We start from the raw sequence: 23,835 nt of genomic DNA, 5'->3' as shown, positions 1-23,835 counted from the left end.
CCCTTTCCCCTTTGACCTTATCTCCTGTTACCATCTAACTTGCTTTTCTTCTCCAACCTCACTGGCCTCCTTGCTCATCCCTTGAACAACCATGCTTCTTCCTGATTGTCTTTGTGGTTTCTTTGGCTATCACTCTGGTCACCCTCCTTCACATCACAGTTGCAGTGGGGCCTCCCTTCACTATTTAAAGTTGCAACTGCACACCCACCCCCTTCACTTTCCAACTGGCCACCCTGGTCTTCTGACCCTGCTTCATTGTTTTTCCCATAATACTTGCCAGTTTAATTATTGTATTTCTTGGTTATTGTCAGTCTCTCTACAACAGAATGTAAATTCCACCAGGGCAGGCATCTGGAACAGTGCTTGGCATGTACTGTTAAATTTGTTTTGTAAAAGACGGTATGTCCACAGATAACTTCACATGGATATCTCAAGTAGCTTTTACTATTAGAGTAACCATTGTGTCAATTAGATGTCTAATAGAACCAAAAAATATGAAAAAAAAAATTTAACCATTGATTGAAAGTTTAGCTTATGGACTAAAGTTAATCTAGATCTATAAAACATTGAACAAATCACAGTCCCTTTTTGTCCAGAGTTTGTTTTGTAAATTGAAAGAATTGAATCAGTGGTTACCAGATGCTTGTTTGAGCTCTGTTTGAGTCACGTAGAGCCTTTGTTGATAGTATAGATTCCTGCCCTCCACCCCAGTTTTACTGAGTCCAGGTCTGAATCCCTGGAATATTTATTTTTAACTGGTGTCCCAGGTTATTCTTACAAACATACAGATTTAAGAACAACTGTGGTAGGATTATCTCCACATTTTCTTTAAGCTTCAAAATACTGCAATTTGATTATCTGTAAAAGAACTCTATCTCTTTCTGAGTATTATGATTATACTAAACCAACATTATACCAAACAACCAGTTTACTTTGAAGATCGGTATCATTGAAGTACTTTAAATGGAATAAGAGAAATAGAGGTTTTCCCTCATGCAAAAGAAGAGCTGCAAGTACTGTCATCAAAGTTTTGGTGCTCTGGGGAGAAAATATTTTTATTAAAATTTATAATAAATGAAGTTGATGCAGATTCTTAAGTTGAAGCTCTAAAGATAGACTAACCATAGTCAATAGTCATAGAACCTGATGAAATGTGAGGAAACATTGAGTCCATAGCTCTCACTTGGTAGATAATAAAGATGAGGCTGAGAGCAGTGAAGAAGCCAATGTTAATGGTACCAGAGTTTTCTAACTTTAAAGTTTTTCTCCTATACTAATTAAAAATGTTATCTTCAATATGTATCTTAGCTGCTCACCTTCTTTAGACTTTTGGCTCACAATGACACTGTTAATGACACCTGGTATTTTAATCAACAGGAAAAGCTTCTAATCACACAAAATGTAATAATACTTCCATTGGGTGAAGTACAGTAAAATGTTGACAGTAGTGGTATCTAGAAAAAGGAATTATAGGTTGTTTTTTAATGTTGTTATCAGAAGAAAATAGCTTTCTCAGACATTGGTTAAGGCAGGGGTTTTACAGTTTTGTTAGTAACTTCTGTTTTGACAGATTATTTGGAGGCTTGGAAGTGAAATTCTTTATTATCATCCCAAAAGCAACGTGGAGACTTTCAATACCTTTGCTGACCGGATGAAAAATATTGGCATCACGAATTACTTGAAGGTAGGCTTTGTGAATTTACATCTGCAGCATTCATTTTTTAAAATTGCTTGTCTCAGTGATAAGGTAGGTAAGAATTTAAAAAAGAGGAGAAAGGGGGTAACACACCTGGGTCAATAAGAGAAGCTGAAGGAAAAATCACCTTGTGAGAGCCATTTACTTCTCCATTTCCTGTCACCTGCCATGTTGTGCAAGTGAAAATATCTTCTCTTTGTGTATCTCTGGCTGCCAGAACCAGGCTTTCAGAAACGGCACTTGTGCATCACTGTGATGATGGGCCAAATTCTAATGTTTGCTTAAGTCAGTTGAGCTCGCTAAGAATTGGTGTTTTTGGAAAAGGGAAAGAGCTAAGCAAATTGGGAATTTGAATACTTGAGAAAAGGTTTCCAGCTTTGTTGAGATATAATTGACATATGATTTTATTTCTTTTAAGGTATACCATGTGAGGATTTGATAGCATGTATATATTGCCAAATGTTTACCACAATGAGGTTAGTTAACATCTCCATCCCGTCACATAATATCATTTTGTTGTTGCCGTGTTGAGAATGTTGAAGATCTACCCTTGCGGCAGCTTTCAAGTTAACAGTGCCATAGTCACCATGCTGTACATTAGATCCTCAAACTTACTCATCTTATAATTGAGAGTTTGTGTCCTTTGACTACTCCAGCCCTCAGCCTGTGGCAACCAGCATTTTACTCTGTTTCTATGGGTTGGATGTTTTTAGATTCCACCGGAAAGTGAGATGAGACAATATCACTCTTTTTGTATGACTTATTTCCCTAAGTATAATGCCCTCAAAACTCATCCATGTTGCCACACATGCAAGATTTCATTCTTTTGCATGACTGAATAATACTCCAGTGTATATATGTGTGTATACAATATTTTCCTTATCCATTCATTCATCATTGCTCACTTAGATTGCTTCCATGTCTTGGCTCTTGTGAATAGTGTGGGCATGGAAGTGCAGATATCTCGTCCAGATAGTGATTTCAACTTTGGATATATATGCCAATGTGGATTGCCAGATCATGTATTAGATCTGTTTTTAATTTATGAGAGGAACCACCATACCACCATTCTCCATGGTGGCTAGACCACTTTACATCCCAAAGGGAACATACACCAGCAGTATACAACGGTTCCCTTTTCTCCACACCCTCACCAGCACTTGTTATTTCTTGTCTTTTGTTTTTTTCCTCTTGGTTGTGCTGGGTCTTTGTTGCTGTGCGGGCCCTTTCTCGTCGCGGTGAGTAGCAGCTGTTCCTCCTTGCAGTGCACGGGCTTCTCATTGCAGTGGCTTCTCTTGTTGCAGAGCACAGGCTTTAGGTGCACGGGCTTCAGTAGTTGCAGCATCGTTTTTAGTTGCTCCATGGCATGTGGAATCTTTCCGGATCAGGAATCAAACCTGTGTGCCCTGCATTGGCAGGCGGATTCCCATCCACTGTACCACCAGGGAAGTCCTCTCTTGTCTTTTTGATGCTGGCCATTCTAGCTCGTGTGAAGTGGAGGAATTCCTTGGCTATCCAGTGGGTAGGATGCAGAGCTTTCACTACTGTGGCCCAAATTTAAATTTATTTATTTATTTTTAATTGGAGGATAATTGCTTTACAATGTCGTGTTGGTTTCTGCCATACATCAACATGAATCAGCTGTAGATACGTATACATATGTCCCCTCTTTCTTGAACCTCCCTCCCCCCACCTTTTTTTTTTTTTAATATTTATTTATTTGGCTGCATCGGGTCTTAGTTGCAGCATGCGAGATCTAGTTCCCTGACCAGGGATTAAACCCCGGCCCTCTGCATTGGGAGCATGGAGTCTTAGCTCCATGCTGAGGGACCACCAGAGAAGTCCCTCTTCTGCCCATTTTTAATTATAATATATTTTTTGTTGTTCTTGCTATTGAGCTGTATGAGTTCTTTATATATTTTAGGTATTTCTTATCAGATACATGATTTGAAAATATTTTATCCCATTCAGTAGACTGCCTTTTCATCCTGTTGATGGTTTCCTTTGTTGTGCAGAAGCTTTTTAGTTTGATGCAGTCCCACTTGTTTATTTTCACTTTTATTGCTTATGCTTTTGGTGTCATACCCCAAGAATTCATTGCCAAGACCAATAACAAGGAGTTTTTTTTCTCTGTTTTCTTCTGAGAACTTTAGTTTCAGATCTTACCTTTAAGTCCTTGATCCATTTTGAGTTATTTTTTGTGAGTGGTGTAAATTAAGGGTCCAGTTTCATTCTTCTGCATACAAACGTCTATAGTTTCCCCAACATCATTGAAGAGACTGACCTTTGCCCTTTCAGTATTCTTGGCTCCTTTGTCAAATACTAGTTGACAACATATGGATGGGCTTAGGTCTGGACTCCCAATTCTGTTCCACTTGTCTGATGTGTCTGTTTGAAGGCTATGCTGCTGCTGCTGCTGCTGCTAAGTCACTTCAGTCGTGTCTGACTCTGTGCGACCCCATAGACGGCAGCCCACCAGGCTCCCCCGTCCCTGGGATTCTCAAGGCAAAAACACTGGAGTGGGTTGCCATTAGTTTGGTAATATCGATTGAAATACAAAGTGTGATACCTGCAGCATTGTTCTTTCTCAAGATTGTTTTGACTATTCACAGTTTTTTTGTGAATAATAAAATTTTTGCATCCAAATTTGAAGATTGTGTTTTCTATTTATGTGAAAAATACCAGTGGTATTTTGATAGGTATTGCACTGAATCTATAGATGGCTTTGGGTAGTATGGGTAGTATGGACATTTTCACAGCATTAACTCTTCTGAGCCAAGTGTGAAAATGTTTCATTGTTTCTCATGTTTAGGTGGAGCTCTATCCGTTAAAGTGTCCTTTAGTAAAAGTTTATCCAAAAGAATTGACATCCGCCAAAATGTTATGATAATATACCTCTCCTTGGTATATATTTGACTAAAAGCACTTTCTCAATCAAGTTTTTGCATGCTTTGCTTTTTAATTTTTTTCCAGTGCTTCTAAATAAAGTTTTGTTGGAACATTGCCACACCCATTCATTTCCACACTGCCGGTAGCTACTTTTAGCCAGACAATGGCAGAGTCGAGTAGTTGTGACTGAGACCAATAGGCCTGTGAGGCCTAAAATATTTACCCTCCTATTCTTGTTTTATTTTTACTTTCTCTAGTTGTCAGATATTTTTAAATTGTTGCAAAATGTATGTAATGTAAAGTGCGATATTCTAACCATCTTTAAGTGTATAATTAATTCAGTGGCATTAATTATGTTTCCATTGTTGTGCAGCCATCACCAGTATTGCCAAAATTTCTATCACCCCAAACAGAAACTCTATACCCATTAAGCAGTAACTCCTCATTCCCTCCTCCCATCCCCTCATCACCTCTAATCTACTTTCTGTGTCTATAAATTTGGCTATTCTAGGTATTTGTTATAAGTGGAAGCATATAATATTTGTCCTTTTATGTTTTGGTTATTTCACCTAGCATCATATTTTCAAGATTCATCTGTGTTGTGGCGTGTATCAGATCTCATCCCTTGTTATGGCTCAGTATACTGCAATATTCTGTTGTATGTATCTATCACATTTTCTTATCCTTTCATCTCTTGTTTGGTTGTTTCCATCTTTTGACTGTTGGGAATAACACTTCAGTGAATGCTGTCATACTGGTATCTGTTTGAGTCTCTGCTTTCAATTTCTTTGGATGTCTACCTTTGAGTAGAATTGCTAGGTCATGTTTTATGTCATGTACATACATATACACATATTTGTTGTTGTTCAGGCACTAAGTTCTGTCCAACTCTTTGTGACCCCATAGATTGTAGCACGCCAGGCCCCTCTGTCCTCTACTATCTCCTGAAGTTTGCTCAAATTCACGTCCATTATTGAATCAGCAATACTACCTAATCATCTCATCCTCGGTGGTCCCCTTCTCCTTTTGCTTTCCAACTTTCCCAGCATCAGGGTTTTTTCCAGTGAGTTGGTGTTTATATATGTGTATTAGAAAAACATGTATGTGTAGACATATAATTCTATGTTTAACTTCTTTAGGAATCACTAAGCTGTTTTCCATAGTGGCTGTAGCATTTTATAGTCCTACTGCTTTCTAATTTTGAAAAAAAATTTTCCCTAGTTTAGGATTCTTTGCAGGTTTTATTAATTTAGGAAAAAATTTTTGTTTCTCTTATGTGCCAGGTTCTCCCTTAGGATCTTATTTTCTGGTAGACCATGTACATTATAAGCAGAAACAATGGAAGCAGCATATGGTTCCACTTAAAGAAGAACTTTCTCAGTGAACAGTTGGATAAAGGGGATAGCCTGCCCTGGTGTTGGGTCCTTCTCTCCTTTCAGGGAGAAACTGGATAGCCGTTTAGGGAGGGAAGGTAGAGTTTTAACTAAATTATTGGTTAGTTCCTTTTAAGCTCATAGAATCTATTCAAGTGAAGTAATCTGAGAGAAATCTGAGAGAAACTTTATTTCATACTCCAGAGTCTGAGGGTGGTAATTAGGATAGACAAAAGACATTTTTTAGTAACACTTTTAAAAACACCTGCTGCTGTTTCCCAGACAATCTGCTGAATATGGTTCTTGCAGTAAAGGGAGACAGGTATGTAAATGAAATAAATGGTTATGGTTGCCATGGTAGAAATGCAATTACAGTGAGAAGACAAAGTAGAAAATGGTTGGCTCTCTGGAATTGGAAAGGGCTAGGATTGAATGAGTTAGGGGAATTGGGCAAAGAAGGGATGTGATACTGGACAAGAGTCTGAAGAAGCTAGTGGGTATTCACTCTGCATACTGGAGGAAATTGTAGTCTAGCATGGTAGGGGATAATAAAGAGTCTGATACCTCTGTGTCTAATGTGTCTTTAGTTATTCTAAAAATCACATAGGTAGAAACCAGGGGAAGTAAGCTGAGCTCTGTATGCCATCTCTATAGAGCTGAGATTTTTATTCTGTAGGCAGTGGGAACTGTTGAAGAATTTTACACAAATGACTAGTGAGATTTCTTTGGTGGTCACATGGAAGATGGATTGTAGGGGGACAAGACAGGAGACACGAGTTAAGAAATCATTGCAGTAGTTGAAGAGGAAGGTTTGAACTCTGACTCTGTTCACATAATTAACTGTATTTCCCATTATTCTCCTCCTTAATGCTCTCCCGATTTGTATTGCTCTTTCTTTATGTAATTAATCTTTTTTTTTTTTAATTGAAAATTTGACATATAGTTGATGTATGGGCTTCTCTGGTGGCTCAGATGCAGGTTTGATCCCTGGATTGGGAAGATCCCCTGGAGAAGGAAATGGCAACGCACTCCAGTATTCTTGTCTGGAGAATCCCATGGGCAGAGGAGCCTGGCAGGCCACAGTCCATGGGGTTGCAAAGAGTTGGACACGACCTAGTGACTAAACAACAACAATTTTTTCATGCATCTTTCTGCTAGGTTGAAATTTTTGATCACGGGGACAGTGTTCCATCGTTTGTGTTCTCCCGAGGTCTTAGCCCAGCGTGTATCATATATTTACTGAATTTTTAAACTAATGGTTATCTAATGACCTGCATGACAGTGGGCTTTTCTTAATGTTTCAGATTTCCTTACAACATGCATTATACCTTCTGCATCATGGACTGCTTGAAGATGCAAACAGAATTCTCACCCAGGCAGAGACATGGCGATATGGTGAAAAGTCTTCTTCCCAGGAAGTGTTAATCACCCTCATTCAGGCCTATAAAGGGCTTCTGCAGTATTATTCTTGGTCTAAAAAGAAGATGGAATTGTCTCAACTTGGTGAGTAAATATGAGTGATGAGTGGTAAGACTGTCAGAGGGACAGAAGGAATCTTGAGGAGTAATCTAATTCCCCTTCTTCCAAGCCTGGCTTTATCCAGATAGTACAGAGAACAGAGATTGCTATGTTTATAAAATTCTGCTTCATCCTTTATAAAATTTCTGATATTTAAACGAAAGACTTTTCAGACATAAATTAGGTAATTCATAGGTTAAGTTCATGACCATTTTAGATTTGTTGCTTTTTTAAAATTTGTTTTTGGTTGCACTTGGTCTTCATTGTTGTGAGCAGGCTTTCTCTAGTTGCAGCAAGCAGGGGCTACTCTTCATTGTGGTGCCTGGGCTGCTCATTGCAGTGGCTTCTTGTTGTGGAGCCGGGGATCTAGGGTGTGTGGGCTTCAGTCCTTGTGGTTCTCTGGCTTGGTGGTTGTGGCTCGTGGACTAGAGCACAGGCCCAGTAGTTGCGGCACATGGGCTAAGCTGTACAACATGTGGAATCTTCTTGGACCAGTGTCCGAGGGGACCGAGAATCCACATCCCCTTCATTGGAAGGTGAATTCTTATTCACTATGCCACCAGGAATAGTCCTAGATTCATTCATTTCTTGGAAACCTGATTTCCAGGAAAGGTCACCAATTTTCATCCATGGGCATTATCGCATAGAAGAAGCATTTCTTCCTGTGTGTTTATAGTGGAGTTTAGTTTGTTTTGTAATGTGGTTTCTTAGGAAAATATGTTTAAAGAATAGGGCAAGATAAAGTTGTTTCACTTCTGTACAAAGGTCATAACAGACAATTTTCTTGACTCACTGGTCACCCCCAGAACTGACTTATGTGTTCTTCTCCAATTGCCTTCTCTTTCTCTTACTTGCAGTGGTGATGTTGTTCTCTCATGTCCCTAAATTTGTGTTCTTTGAAGCTGTATGATTCTCTGCACCTTTTTTCCCTCATGGAGTTTTTGTCCATAACTTCTCTAGGATTAACCTTTTTCTGTTTTCACTTCCTTCATCCAAATCCCAGTTCTGAGATTTATCACTTCATTTCCTCAATATCCTTAATTGATAGTAGTATTTTCTTGGTCTCTGGGCGGGTGGGTTCACCAGTCGCAAATTCCCTTCCTGTTTCCTGTCTTTAACCACCCCAAGACACTTCTGAGATACTGCCTTCATCATGATAATCTTGTGAGGCCTCTGTGCATCCTCCTGCTCCAGTATGGCATCTGTCTTCAGGACTCATTAGACCGCTCCTCCTTTTACTTTAAACCCAACACACCAGCTGCATGTTCAGCCTATATCATTTGACTCTTCACCTTTTGCTTTTTTAATCACTCTGAGTTTTTTCATGTGTGCGTTGTGTTGTGTCTCCTTGTCTAGACTCATCAATCTTTTGAGGTCACATATCTGTATTTCTTTCGTTAACCTTGCTGAAGGACTTTCCTGGTGGCTCAGACAGTAAAGACTCTGCCTGCAATGCGGGAGACCCAGATTCAATCCCTGGGTTGGTAAGATCTCCTGGAGAAGGAAGTGGCAGCCCTCTCCAGTATTCTTGCCTGGAGAATCCCATGGACAGAGAAGCCTGGCGGGCTACAGTCCACGGGGTCACAAAGAGTTGGACAGTACTGATCGAGTAACACAATACAACAATAGACCTTGCTGAAATGCCCACTGTAATGTTCTTTTTAAGAAGACTAACTGATACTGATTTAGGTAAGTTTTAAAATCACTATTTCCTTTCCTTCTCACACACTTAGGTAGAACTCAAGCAAATACATGATGATTAAAGCAGTTGGAACGTGGATTTATACCATCACTTTCATGGTTAGATAATTCAGTACCTTATGCAGCTGGCACTCTTCTGGAGCAACAAGAGATAAAGATGGGATAAAATGTGGAGTTCTTTAGATGACCTTTAACCTCACATGGCTATTTAATGGGAAAAAAACTAGGACTAGTTTTATATGACCAGACTTACGGAATGTAACACATGAACGTGTGCTCAGTTGCCTTGGGATTTTTCCTTTCTGCTGTGGCCTGTGCTGGTTGGCTTTGATGCACTTGGTAGCTGGGAACCCCCTTCCATGGTAAATTCACACCCAACTTATATTTACTCAGGGATCTGCCCTGCTTTCTTTCTTTTTTCTGATATCCTTTTACACCTGCTTTCCAGTTACCATTTCATTTCCAAGTTCATATTGATATTTATACAGTAGATCCACTGGGAAGAGTGTACTAATCTGTATATTGGGTGAAAGGAGGCTACTATTTTGGCCAAAAAGAAGCATTGGAACCCCAAAATGTTTTGTGCTTCCAGCTGTTTGTTTCGAAGGACAGATTTTCTTTTGAAGCCTTTAAGATTGTGAAATATATCCTGAAGAAGCGTGTCAAACAAATGTATGATAGAATGAATTTATAAAACAAACATCCATGTAACTACACCCAGATTAAGGAGCACAGCATTGCTGTCCCCCTGAAAGTTCTCCATATGTTCTTTCCTGGTCACATCTCTCATTCTGTCTCAAGGAAACCACTGTTCTGACTTTAATGATAATTAGTGTTCAGAGCTCAGTCATGTCCAACTCTTTGTCACCCCATGGACTGTAGCCCACCAGGCTTCTCTGTCCATGGAATTCTCCAGGTAAGAATACTGGAGTGGGTTGCCATTTCCTTCTTCCCAACCAAGAGATCAAACCCACATCTCTTGGTCTCCTGCATTGCAGGTGGATTCTTTACATCTGTGTCATCTAGGAGGCCCCTTAATGATAATAACTCCTTTGTTTTTAAAGATACCTTTACCACTCAAGCATGCATCTGTAAGGGCTTCCCAGGTGGCTACCGTCCATAGGGCCACGAAGGGTTGGAGAGGACTGAAGCGGCTGAGCACAGCATTGCACACACATCTGTAAACGATGTAGTGTGGTTTTGTCTATATTTTAGTGTCATATTTGGATCCACACTGTACATATTTTGGGGGACCTTGCATATTTTGTTCAACATTTAACATGTGATTGTATGGTTGAATTAGCTCTAGTTTATTCATTTTTGTTGTTGTGAAATAATACATTGTATGATATTCTTGCAATTTATTCCTTCTATATATTGATTGTCATTTAGGATTTAATAATTTAGGGATATTATAATTAACGCTGCTTTGAAATTCTTGGGCACGGATAGTGGTACACATATGCGTGTGTTTCTTGGAGTAGAATTGTTGTCACTAAGCATGTGTATCTCAACTTTACTACATAATAGGCTAAACTCTTTGCAAAGTGGTTACTAATTTATTTCCCATTAGTAGTCTGTTTTGAGTTTTCTTTATTGTCTCTTCTCCTCATTGTTTATTATTATCAGAAGTTTTCATGTCACCCAATTTATTATGTGGTATGGTAATCTCTCTTTTTTTAAAATAACAGCTTTATTGAGAATTGAGATATGATTCTTGATATGGTTCACCCACTTGTTGTCATTGTTGTTCAGTCACTAAGTCCTGTCCGACTCTTTGCAACCCCGTGGACTGCAGAAAGCCAGGCTTCCCTGTCCTTCACTATCTCCTTGAGTTTGCTCAAACTCATGTCCATTGAGTCAGTGATGCCATACAATCATCTCATCATCTGTCATCCCCTTCTGCTCTTACCCTCGGTTTTTTCCAGCATCAGGGTCTTTTCCAGTGAGTCAGCTCTTAACATCAGGTGGCCAAAGGATTGGAGCTTCAGCTTCAGCACCAGTCCTTCCAGTGAACATTCAAGGTTGATTTCCTTTAGGATTGCCTGGTTTGGTCTCCTTGGTGTTCAAGGGACTCTCAAGAGTCTTCTCCAGCACCACAGTTCGAAAGCATCAGTTCTTCGGCACTCAGCCTTCTTTATGGTGCAACTCTCACATCCATGCATGACTTCTAGAGAAACCATGGCTTTGACTATGACCATATGGGCCTTTGTCGGTAAAGTGATGATTCTGTTTTTTAATACACTGTTTAGATTTGTCATAGCTTTTCTTCCAAGGAGCAAGTGTCTTTTAACCTTATGGCATGCAGTCACCATCCACATTGATTTTGGAGCCCAAGAAAATGAAATTTGACACTGTTTCTACAGTTTCCCCATCTGTTTGCCATGAAGCGATAGGGCTGGATGCCGTGATCTTTGTTTTTTGAATGTTGAGTTTTAAGCCAGCTTTTTCACTCTCCTCTTTCACCTTCATCAAGAGGCTCTTTAGTTCCTTCACTTTCTGCCATTAAAGTGGTATCATCTGCATATCTGAGGTTGTTGATATTTCTCCCGACAGTCTTGATTCCAGCTTGTGATTAATCCAACCCAGCATTTCACATGATGTGCTCTGCTTATAAGTTAAATAAACAGGGTGACAATATACAGCCTTGATACACTCCTTTCCCAGTTTTGAACCAGTCCATTTTTCCATGTCCAGTTCTAACTGTTGCTTCTTGTCCTGCATACAGATTTCTCAGGGGGCAGGTCAGGTAGTCTGGTATTCTCATCTCATTATTCCACAGTTTGTTGTGATGCATACAGTCAAAGGCTTTAGCATAGTCAGTGAAGCAGAAGTAGATGTTTTTTGGAACTCCCTTGCTTTTTCTATATTCTAGCATACGTTGGCAATTTGATCTCACTTAGAGTATAATAAATTCAGTGTTTTGTAATATATTCACAGTTGTTCAGCCATTACCATCATCAATTTTAGAACAGTTTTGTCACCCCAGAAAGAAAGCCTGTACCCGTTAGCAGTCCCTCTTGACTCTTCCCCAGTTCCTGCATTGCTAGGCAACCAGTAATCTACTTTCTGTCTCTGGAGATGTATTCTGGACAGTTCATACAAATGTAGTCCTGAAATATGTGGTCTTTTGTTACTGACTTCTTTCACTTAGCCTAATGTTTTTAAAGGTTCACCCATGTTGTAGCATGTAATGTCACTTAATTCCTTTTTATTTATTTATATTTCATTGTATGATTATACCACAGTTAAGTATCCATTATCAGTTGGTGGACATTTGGGTGTTGGCACTTTTTCACAATTTTGAATAATGTTGCTGTGAACTTTTGAGGGACCTCCATAGTGTTTTCCAAAGTAGCTGTGCCATTTTCCATTCCCACCAGCAGTATATGTGAAGGAAACTGATTTCTTCATGTCCTTCCCAACACTGGCCATTGATAGGACTATCCCAGTGGGTGTGAGGTAGTGTATTGTGGTTTTGATTTGCATTTCCTTAGAGGCTAATAGTGTTGAGCATCTTTTCATGTGCTTATGGGCCATTCGTATGTCTTCTTTGGAGAAATTTGCATTCAGATTCTTTTCTCCTAGGAGATTTTTAATTGAAGTACTTATTTTTTTTTTATTATTGAGTTATAAATCTTTATATATTCTAGGTCCAAGTCCTTTATCAGATAGGTGCGGGATTTGGAAATGTTTTCTTTTATTCTGTGGGTTACCTTTTTCACTTTCTTAATGGTGTTTTTGAGACACAGAATGTTTTAATTTTGATGAAGTTTAATTTATCTGTTTTTTTCTCTTGTTGCTTATGCTTTTGGTGTCACATCCAAGAAACCATTGCCTACTCCAGGGTCACAAAGATTTAGACTAGTGTTTTCTTTTAAGAGGTGTGTAATTTTACTCCTACATTTTGGTTTTTTGATTCATCTTGAGTGAATTTTTGTATATCATGTGAGGTAAGTAGAGGTACAATTTTGTCATTTTACGTGTGTATATTCAGTTGTTCCAGCACATTTATTGAAAAGACTAATTTTTTCCCACTGAATTGTCTTGGTACTCTTATCAAAAAATCACTTACTCATATATGAAGTTTTATTTATGACTGTAAATTCTCTCCCATTGATCTGTATATGTCCATTGTTGTTGTTTAGTTGTTAAGTCATATCCAACTCTTTGCGACCCCATGGACTATAGCCCACCAGGCTCTTCTGTCCGTGGGATTTCCCAGGCAAGAATACTGGAATGGGTTGCTGTTTCCTTCTCTAGGTCAATCTTCCTAAGAAAATTAAATCCATGTCTCTTGCATTGGCAGATGGATTCTTTACTGCTGAGCCACCCTGGAAGTTGATATATGTGTATATATATATACCTATATCACACAGTCTCAGTTACAGGAGTTTTGTAGTGACTTCTGAGGTCACACTGTGAATCCTCCAAAAATTTTTTAAAAATATTATTTTGGCTCTTCTTGGTCTTTTGCATTTCCATATGGATTATAGGAATAGCTTGCCAATTTAAGCAAAAAAGCCAGCTGGGATTTTGATAGAAGTTGCATTACAACTATAGGTTAATTTAATAAGTCTTCTAACTTTTGAACATGGGATGTGTTTCCATTTACTTAAGTCATTTTTAATTTCCTTGAACAATACTACTTTTCAGATATGATTTTTTATTCTTTTGTAAAACTTATAGCTAAGTTGTTTCTTGTTTTTGATGCTATTATGCTATTGTAAATGGTATTATTTTCCTGATTTCATTTTTGGATGGTTTGTTGACTATTGTATGTTGATTTTATATTATACAACTATGAACTCATTAATTCTAATAAATTTTTAGTGGATTCTTAGGATTTTCTATGTAGAAAATCATGTCATCTTCAAGTAGAGATAGTTTTAATTCTTCCTTTCTAATCTGAACATTGTTTATATCATTTTCTTGCTGAATTGCCTGGCCAGAACCTTCATGAGGGTGTTGAACAGAAGTGGCAGGAGAGGAATTCTCCCTTGCATGCAGTCTTTCATCATCAATTCTGATATTAGTTGTGAGTTTTTCACAAGATGCTCTTTTTCAGATTGAAGAAATTTCTTCCATTCCTAGATATTGAGTGTTTTTATCATGAAAAGTTATTGAATTTTTATCAAATGCTTTTTCTGCAACAATTGGGATGATTATGAGGTTTTTGTCATTATTCTGTTGATTTTATAATATTGTATTAATTGATTTCAGATGCTAAACAACCTTTCATTCCTGAAATAAATTCCACTTTATATGTTGCTGGGTTCAGTTTGCTAGTATTTTGTTAAGAATTTGTGCATCTGTGTAAGAGATGTTGGTCTGTAATTTTCTTGTGTTGTCATTGTCTGATTTTGGTATTTGGGTAATACTGATCTCTTAGGTAAGTTGGGAAGTGTTCTCTCTGTCCTTTTTTGGGGGATAGTTTGTAAAGAATTAGTACTCTTTGTTAGAATTCACCAGTGACGCCATTACAGTCTGAGCTTTTCTTATGTGTAGTTTATCAGTTACTGATTATGCATTTTAAAGTACTGACTACTTTAAAAAATATTTTGTCTGTGGGCAGATAAAGACGATTATGCTTACAACACAGCATCCCAGAATATGCTTAACCACAGCTGGAAGACATCTATAAACCTTTGCGCATTGATTCAAATTCCTGGAGTTTGGGACCCTTTTGTGAAGAGTTATGTAGAGGTAAGTAGACTTTTCATAAGTTTTCATTAGTTTCATTTTGTTTTAAGCTTAATCTTTATTAGTCAGAAGGCAAATAATGGAAAAAAATATTTTTTAAACAATAGGATACCCTTTTTTTGTCTGAATAACTTTTGCTTATTTTACTACTGTATAGTAACTGTTACTGTGTTTATTTTCACCACTGGATAACCTGTCATGGCCAGATGCAGGCAGCCCTCAGTATCCATGTACACTGAAGTCCCTTATATAAAATGGTGTAGTATTTGCATGTAACCAATGCATGTCCTCTTGTATACTTTAAATCATCTCTAGATTGCTCTTAATAGTTAACACAATGTGAATGCTGTGTAAGTAGTTGCCTCTGTGCAGCACATTCAAGTTTTGCATTCTGGAACTTTCTGGAAATTTTTTTTTTCCAAATATTTTCAATCTGTGGATGGTTGAACCCCAAGATGCAAAACCCAAGAATGTAGGGCTCATGGATGGTGCAGGGGTGATGGACTATATTTATGAATAAATAGCACAATAGTTGTAAATGTCAATTCTATATTGTTCTGATTGAGCTTAAAAGAAAAGCAGGAAGATCTTTTATGATATGGTGGGATCTAGAAGGAAAAGGGGACAAAAATCTGAAACTAGGTCACAATATGTGAAATGAAGAATGGCTTTTAGAAGTTCTTAAGGACATCCTGTTATCTCAGAGTTATTGCAAAAGGACAGAGGACTAGGGATACATCATCAAAATACTTTGCTTTTTGAAAGTTTCACTAGTGCTAAAGTGAGAATTACGTTGTCAGAAGATAATCTCTGAAACTGGATGCCAGTGAATCTGGAAACTCTTGTGTCAGGATGGGAAAGAATGAAAGGAAAGGAATTATAATTCCTATGCTCTCCTTTTGTGGCTGGAGTTTGTAGGGCACTGAGGTTAGTGGCATCATATGGTCTTTTTTTGGTCCTTAGTTTGCCCTATTTGAAGCCTTTATTTCTCACAGGAACAAATCTTTTGTTGAAGTTGCTATATTTTTCAGTAACAAAATATGACAAGGAAAAATTGGGAAACTGTAGGCCTTTGATGTGATCTTCTGTGTTCCATGGAGGTTGTACAATACACTGGTGGAAGCAAAAACTAGCATCACTATTGTTCCCTATACAATAAATGCTATTTTTACGTTGTATGATTTTCTGTGCTCATCAATGAGGTTGTACATGATGTTTCATATAGTTATCTTACAGAATCTAGCTAAAACAGTGTCACTTATTTTATGCAGATGCTGGAATTCTACGGGGATCAAGATGGTGCCCGAGAGGTGCTTAACAATTACGCCTATGATGAAAAGTTCCCATCAAATCCAAACGCTCATGTCTACTTATACAATTTTCTAAAGAGAGAGAAGGCACCCAGAGAGAAACTGATAAGTGTGCTTAAGGTAGGGAATTCTTACGTCAGTGTGTGAACAGGGTTGGGAATCAAATACTTTAAGACATTCTTAGGTCACTACTTTCCAACTTTCATGTTCTTGCACCGAGAGAAAATGACAGTGTATGGATGATACACTGAGATAAAGACCGGAGGCCGTGGGCTTCAGGCAGATCCTCCTCTCATCAACTACTATTCCCCCATCCTCTGCCCAAGTGAGACTGAGGGGAGAAGATCAGTATTACAGAAACCCTTTGTCACCCTGGTTGGAAAGTTCTGCATTGCTATTTTTGTTTTTAATTATTTAGTTTTTGGCTGTGCTGGGTCTTTGTTGCTGTGTGTGGGCTTTCTCTAGCTGCAGCGAGTAGGGGCTCCTCTCTTGTGGAGTGTGGGCTCTAGGGACGTCGACTTCAGTAGTATTTGCTCCTGGACTCAGTAGTTATGGGCTTAGTTGCTCCACAGCATGTGGAATCTTCTCAGACCAGGGATCGAACCTATGTCCCCTATATTGGCAGATTTCTTAACCACTGGACCACCAAGGAAGTTCCTTGACTTTTGAATACTCTTTATAGAGTGTGTTCCTGAACACAATCTTCCAAAATAACTAGCCTTGCTTTTTTGTTTTATATACTTTGTGACCTTTCGTGATCAGTAAATACTAAATATCTTGTCTGTGTGATACTCTTTTTCTTTATTTTCTCCTCAGTCCTGGGTGCTGAAAAGAAAGTAAACTTTTCAAGTGTGGTCAACAGTATAAATATGGAGGGAAAAAAAAGTATTTGTTTATCCACACCGCCCACCCACCCAACCAGCTATCTTGTTTTTAGCAGGGATTTTTTGTTTTAAATATCTTTGCATAGAATACATTTTTATACCAAAATTAAAACTGGATAAAAGCAAAGTATCTTTTAAATCTTTGATTCATTTTCTGAGAGCATATTAGATAGTAAGAATTTTATCTGAAAGTATACTAATGCCTTTGGAATGGGTAATAATTACAGTATTATTCTTTCTTCCAGATTTTGTATCAGATTGTACCATCTCATGAACTGATGTTAGAATTCCATAGGTTACTGCGAAAATCAGGTAAGTAGTTCTTGTTTTCTGTCTCTCCGTGCGACAGCCTGTAGACTAGGGCCCAGCCAGCTGGGGCCGTGGGCCCGATCCAACTCTTGCCTGTTTTTATAAATCAAGTTCTGTTGGAGCACGGCCGTGCCCATTTATTTACATATCACCTGTGCCTGCTTTTGCCCTGCAACAGTAGAGTTGCATAGTTATGACAGCTTGTAAGACTTGCATAACTTAAATGTTTAGTGTCTGCCCCTTTACAGAAAAAGTTTGCTGATCCATGCTGTAAAGTATTAGGCAATGGTTGCAAAAGAAAAACGGCTTCTATTTGTATAATTCAGCTCATTTTAATCTTTACTTTTATTCAGCTCCGTATAGGAAAGAACATTTCTTCATAGGAGGAAATCTGCTTAAGTCCAATAGGTACTGGGACTGCCTCTGTCCCTCTCCTAATAGAAAAGACTGTGTATGAAATGCCTCAATAGAGCAGGTACTTTAAATAATATTCTGAGTAGTATAAACCCACGCAGAGGTCAGACTCACCACCCTGCTCTCATTAGCATGGACTAAGTTATTGAATTTCTCAGGTGCATCACAGGAGTGTATGTTGATAATAGTGTGATCACGTGAATTGTTTTAAGCTGTTAAACTTTAAGGCTTATGTTCAGTGGCATCTTGTCAATGGAATGTAAGCTTTTACTTTTGTGCTCTTCAGTGCTGTCTGTAAACTCTTAAATTGTCTTGACCATCGCAGACAAGCAAGAACACCATAAACTGGGATTGGAGGTATTATTTGGAATTTTAGATTTTGCTGGATGCACTAAAAATATAACTGCTTGGAAATACCTGGCAAAATATCTCAAACAGACTTTAATGGGGTAAGTAAGAAACACACAGTGTTTATTACTAGATCAGCATTAATAACACTTTATAAAATTTTAGCTAATATCTGTCAATTTTTAAAGTTCTTTGTTTATGTTTTTGGATTTCTTGAACTGTGTTTTTAGCTGTTTTCTTCTGAATACATCAGAAGACAGGAAGTAGGAAATCACAAGTAAAACATAAAAAGCTCTATCAAGATTTTTTGTGCTATTAAAATAAATACTGTCAGTTACCACTACTCTGCTAAGGAGTAACTGTGTACTTTCTTTTCGAAAATAAAGATTAAAATGGGTCACTTCTACTCTTGACGATATTCTTTGTAAAGCTTTTTGTAATTTGTGTCATCTGCTTGTAAGATCACATAGAAAGCGGCTTTTCTCCCAGCTATTTCAGTGGGTTTTTTTAGGACCTTTTAAAACCATCTTGGTTATTCATTCAAAAAATATGAAGTCCCTTGTGAGCTGGGTATCTGAAACTACACCTTTGATCATAGTAATCATCAATGTCACATTTCGAATATAAGAAAAGAAGTGGCCCTTATCATTTTTACCCTGTGCATGAAAATAAAGGTTACCATGGAATGAAATTTTTGTTGAGTTATTATATCCATTTTAGTTTGTTAGGAAATTAATTATCAGTGGAAACTTGCTTGAGGCTTCAGACCTGACTTGACCTTAGAGATAAAATAGTCTGATCATGAAGTGTTTTTGGTGCGATATGTTGGTGTGCTCACTGAAAGCCACTTTCAGAATCTCAATCTAAACCCCTACTAACCATAAGGTTCTTGAAGGCAGAGAAATGTGCTGTTCACTTCTCGAACCACTAGAAGTTTTGCCACAAGGGCAAATAGGTGCTAAATACATCTTTGCTCAATTAAATTGTTGATGAACACTTAGCATTGCCTGGGTTTAGCTGTCAAACCCATGTGTTCATGTAAATGTATAATAATGGCATCTCGATTTGGATGGTAATTCTTTCTAGCCTATAAAATTTAAAGTAAGGTTTTAAAGAAAGTTTTAAAGTAATGAATAATAATAGCTAACATTTATTGAAACATTGCTTTGTACTGGACAGCAGTCAAAGAGTTTTCTGTGACACCTGCCACACTATGGACCAGTTTAATCCTAATAACAAAGCTGTGTGAAATGGGTGCCATTAATGTACCCAAGGAACCTGAGGCTCAGAGAGATTAAGCAGCTTGCACAGGATCACATAGATAATAAATGGAAGATGCAGGATTTGAATCTGAGACTTTGACCTCAGAGTCTATGCTGGTAACCACTGTGCTGTGCTGAACTGGCTATTTCATTAGATGGAAAATGGGATGTGGAGATCAGAGAAGTCTAAAAAGGATTTGCTTTCATGTATGTTCTGTGCCATGGCTGTACCCAGAAGCTAGTTTCAGAACATCTGCTTTGTCATCTTTCCATGGACCCAACTGAAGTTCACATTCTGACCGTATAGGTCTGTTTCCATCACTGACCTTCGCTTTTGGCATTTTTCTTTTCCAGGAGTCATCTTGCCTGGGTTCAAGAAGAGTGGAACTCCAGGAAAAGCTGGTGGCCAAGCTTTCACTTCAGCTACTTTTGGGCAAAAAGGAATTGGAAGGATGATAAAACTTTGGCTTGTGAGAAAGCTTTGGTAGCTGGGTTATTGTTAGGAAAAGGTACATGTTTTGTTTTCCTTTTATCTAGCCATAGCTTTTAGGTGATTTTGAAATTACAATGTGGGCATTCATGCTGGAGAAATAACTGATGAATAGAAAAATAATCGAGTTGGGGGGGGGCCAGTGATCTGTTGCTAGGGAACTGTGGATTAGAAACAGTGATTTCATACTGTTGATTGTCGCTGGTTTTTATGCTCTGATTTGAGTATCTTTTAAGAGCCATTAAGATAAACGATGCAGACTGTTTTCACAACAAATGACCATTTGGCTGTGCTATAGAGAAAGTTGACTGAGATTGTCTACAAGAAATAGAAAAATATTCTTTATTGATTTCATTTTTAAATGACACTTTTATGTTCTATTAACTTCCCTGTTCCTGTAACAATGAGTCATTTCTTCCCTTATGAAAAGAAAAACATACCTCCTATTAACTTAGCTAAAAATTTTCTTAAAGTGAAATTGATCTTTTCTTTGGGGAGTATCTTGGCTGCTAAAACTCTTACCTGCTTTCTAGCACTGGAATATGGAAAGGTGGCCAGTACTGAAATGAGACTTGTCCATCTTGTCCAGAGATGAGGAAAGGAACCTCACGGTGGCCACAAGTAAGCACTGTGTGGCCAGGGAATTTAAAGTACTCTAAAGAGATTCTTCAGGTCGGTTTAGATATAGTTTGTGCTAATTTGGAACTTGCATTAGTATTCTCAGTTAATGTTTCAGATGGTTACTAAGATTAGCCAGATGCTGATTTTGTGGGAGGGAAGGGGTTAATAAACACAAGTATAGTTTTAAACATTTCTCCCTGATATACTGACAAGACACAAAAATGTGATTTGGACTGTGATTTCCAACTTTATGAGTATAAAGGTTTCTAGTACAGATACCAAAATGTACCTGTGTTTGAGCGGGGTCTGAAGGTCTTCAAGAGATTAAATTTTAATCTCTTGGGTTAACTAAGACCTGGGTTAACTTTCCAATTCTGTCCCTTACTCGCTGCATCACTTAGGCCAAGCAGGTAGCCTTTGGGAGCCTTCTGTGTGAGATGGGCAGTGTAACAGCTGCCTGATTTGCTTACAGGGTTGTTGTAAGCATCACACGAAGCTCACGTTAAAGTGCTACGTGAGTTCTAAAGGATCCTGTGAATATCAGGCATAAAATGCCTGAGAGTGGGCTCACTGCTTCCATCTTTCAGGGTGTTAGTGTGGGGGTTAAGTCAGTCTGTCGGGAGCTGAGCTGGGTTTTGTTCTTGGTCTGGTTACCCTCATTACACCCTGGATTTGAATTCCCGCCGTCATCTGCCTTTGCTCCGTGCTCGGAGTAGGGTGTAGGGGCTGCACTTCCTCCCATGGGCCACTCCTCCCTGGAGGGGCCTTTCTCTCCTGGCTGTCCAGGCGGCTTGGCTGTCATGTGACTTCAGCTCTGATGGGTTTGAAATTAGGAGATTGTAGTTTATTTGGCTTTTTCTCTGTGTTACAATGGGAGCAAAGTTCTTTCCAGCTTTCAGTATTCTAGACAGAAACAGAAATCTGTTTTTTGTTTTTGCTAAAGTGGCAGATACACTTAGAAGCACAAATTATTAACACTGCATACACCACTACTTCCCAGCTAACAAAATATTAGCAAGTCTCACATACTATTTTCAGGGATAATAAACTCATTACCCTAGGTACAATATATATCCTAGCAATTTCCAGGAAAGAGGAATAGATGTAAGCTGAGACTGTAATAATGTTAATTTTTTATATGTGATTTATGGTCTCATTTATTAAATAGAAAATCCCTTATAATACTCAGCTTACATTTTTCTTACAGGAATTTGACTCATGTCTCTCAGATACTTAACTAGTAATCCTGTTAGCACTGTTAGAGTATGAAAAGCAGGTAGAAGGTCTGATGAGCACCTTTAGCAGAGCTCCTTGATCACCTCTGGCTGCCTGCTAGATGGTGAGAATAAGAGATAATTTTTAATCTCTTCTAACCTAGAATTTGTCTGTCCTAATTCTTCACATCAAGGTTTTCTACAGAAGACTTTCTAATTGTTACAGATACCTCTGTGACTGTTTCACCAAGTTGTCATTGAGAAGGAAGCTATTGTACTTTGCTTCTGGAGAAGGCTTATTTAATATATGAATGTGATATGCATGGGCTTCCCTGGTAGCTCCTGCAATGCAGGAGACCCTGGTTCAATTCCTGGTTTGGGAAGATTCCCTGGAGAAGGGATAGGCTACCCACTCCAGTATTCTTGGGCTTCCCTGGTGGCTCAGACGGTAAAGAATCTGCCTGCAATGCAGGAGACCTGAGTTCCATCCCTGGGTTGGGAAGGTCCCCTGGAGGAGGGCATGGCAACCCCCTCCAGTATTCTTTCCTGGAGAATCCCCATGGACAGAGGAGCCTGGCGGGCTGCAGTCCATGGGTTCGCAGAGAGTCAGACACGACTGAACAACTAAGCAGAGCACAGTGTGATATGGGTATCAACTTAACTGAGGTTGGGGAGGGAAGGTAGAAAACAAGCTGAAGTATATGCTTTAATCATGATGGATCAGAAGTATTTTGTAGGTAGGAAGCAGTCCATTTCCCTGGCGACAGTGCTGAGAGTGAGCTTAGACATATCTGCATAGATAATACAAGTCCATCTGTTTATATAACCAGCAGTGTGCCAGAGTTGAAGCAGAACTTTTACAATGTAGAAAAGCACCTGAAGAATTTGGTTAAGTGTTAAAACTTTTTGTTTAATTTGCCTTGATTTTTTTTTTTTTAGGTTGTAAATATTTTCGGTATGTTTCAAAGCAAGATCATCAAGTGTTAAAGAAGAAAATGAAGCAGATGAAGAAATCAGTGAAAAAATACAGCATTGTAAATTCAGGACTCTGATACTGAATTTTAGTTATTTCAGATTAGTAGCTACAGAGTAGTAATTCAGTGATAGTTTTAAGTGTATTTATTTATTTGGTATTTTAAGGAAGTAGTTTATTTGACTACAAAAAGTTTGTATATTTTTTTATATATTTTTTTACTATCAGTTATAGCTAGAGGAAGAGTCTCATTTGTTCTTTGTAAATACATTTTTCCCTTTTGTACTGTTAAATGTAACATTAAGTAATAATTCAAATAAAAATATATTTGTTTAATCTGAGAATATAGCACTACAGCAGTTACTGCAGTTTGCAGCTAATTTGCCTCTGACAATTGTGTAATAAAATATAACTTGTGGGACCATTAAATGAACTTGTATTCTTCTAGATGTTAAATGATCCACGTTAGGTTGAACACCATGGAAAATATATTGGTGATCAGTTCTGTTGAGGAAACAGAAGAATTTAGAAGAGGACTCCTCCCCTTTCTCTTGGTAATGAGACACGGCAGTGTGGGGCTAAGTGACCTCTGGTAGAGAGGGACCTTTGACTCTAGAGGACTCGTTTGGGCCAGAGAGGGTAGAAGGCCTGCTTGCTTTCAGCTGGCACTGGCCTAACTTTAAAGGACTCCAGCTCTGTTGGGCCACTTGTTTCCCCGGCACAGCAGTCAGACATGCTCTAGGACTCCTGTGTCCCTCTGCTTTCTCTTAGAGACCAGCTGCAGCAGTGGCTGACTGGACAGTGGAGAAATAGTGTGTGAGCATCATACAGGAAGCCCAATGGGGAAGCTTCACTCAGGTGCCAAGAACGAGTTTCCTGGAATATGAGTGTTTTATAACACGTAGTAATCGTTGGAGTAAGTGCTTCTTCAAAACTGTCTTGGCTCATGTACATTTACTGTTCAGATAACTAGTATTTGAGTTCCTCGAAGGCTCCCTAACCTCAGGGCAAGTCCGATATTCAGATGGCAAACCACACATTTCTCCCATTGGCTTATGTGTGTGATCATATACTCAAAGTCCTGTTTTCTGCTGCTATTTCCTCACTAAGCTTGAAAGCGAAAATATTAG

General features: G+C 38.5%; 1 protein-coding gene across 2 annotated transcripts in view; it reads left to right on the top strand.

The window, feature by feature from the left end:
* Nucleotides 1-23,555, top strand: part of TAF1A (TATA-box binding protein associated factor, RNA polymerase I subunit A) — a 32,159-nt gene extending 8,604 nt beyond the window's left edge. For both annotated transcript variants that reach the window (XM_065938368.1, XM_065938369.1), the window contains 9 exons: nt 1,571-1,684; nt 7,263-7,461; nt 14,753-14,883; nt 16,152-16,310; nt 17,320-17,386; nt 18,123-18,246; nt 19,762-19,916; nt 22,672-23,259; nt 23,477-23,555. In XM_065938368.1, coding sequence (XP_065794440.1) covers nt 1,571-1,684; nt 7,263-7,461; nt 14,753-14,883; nt 16,152-16,310; nt 17,320-17,386; nt 18,123-18,246; nt 19,762-19,916; nt 22,672-22,784 — 1,062 coding nt within the window. In that variant the 3' untranslated portion in view covers nt 22,785-23,259; nt 23,477-23,555. The remainder of the gene's footprint in view (nt 1-1,570; nt 1,685-7,262; nt 7,462-14,752; nt 14,884-16,151; nt 16,311-17,319; nt 17,387-18,122; nt 18,247-19,761; nt 19,917-22,671; nt 23,260-23,476) is intronic.
* The last annotated feature ends 280 nt before the right edge of the window (nt 23,556-23,835 follow it).

The sequence above is a fragment of the Muntiacus reevesi genome, chromosome 5 (genome assembly GCF_963930625.1).
Source record: "Muntiacus reevesi chromosome 5, mMunRee1.1, whole genome shotgun sequence".
Taxonomy (NCBI): Eukaryota; Metazoa; Chordata; class Mammalia; order Artiodactyla; family Cervidae; genus Muntiacus; species Muntiacus reevesi.
Note: the sequence above shows the minus strand (reverse complement) of the source record. Positions and strands in the feature narration are given on the sequence as shown.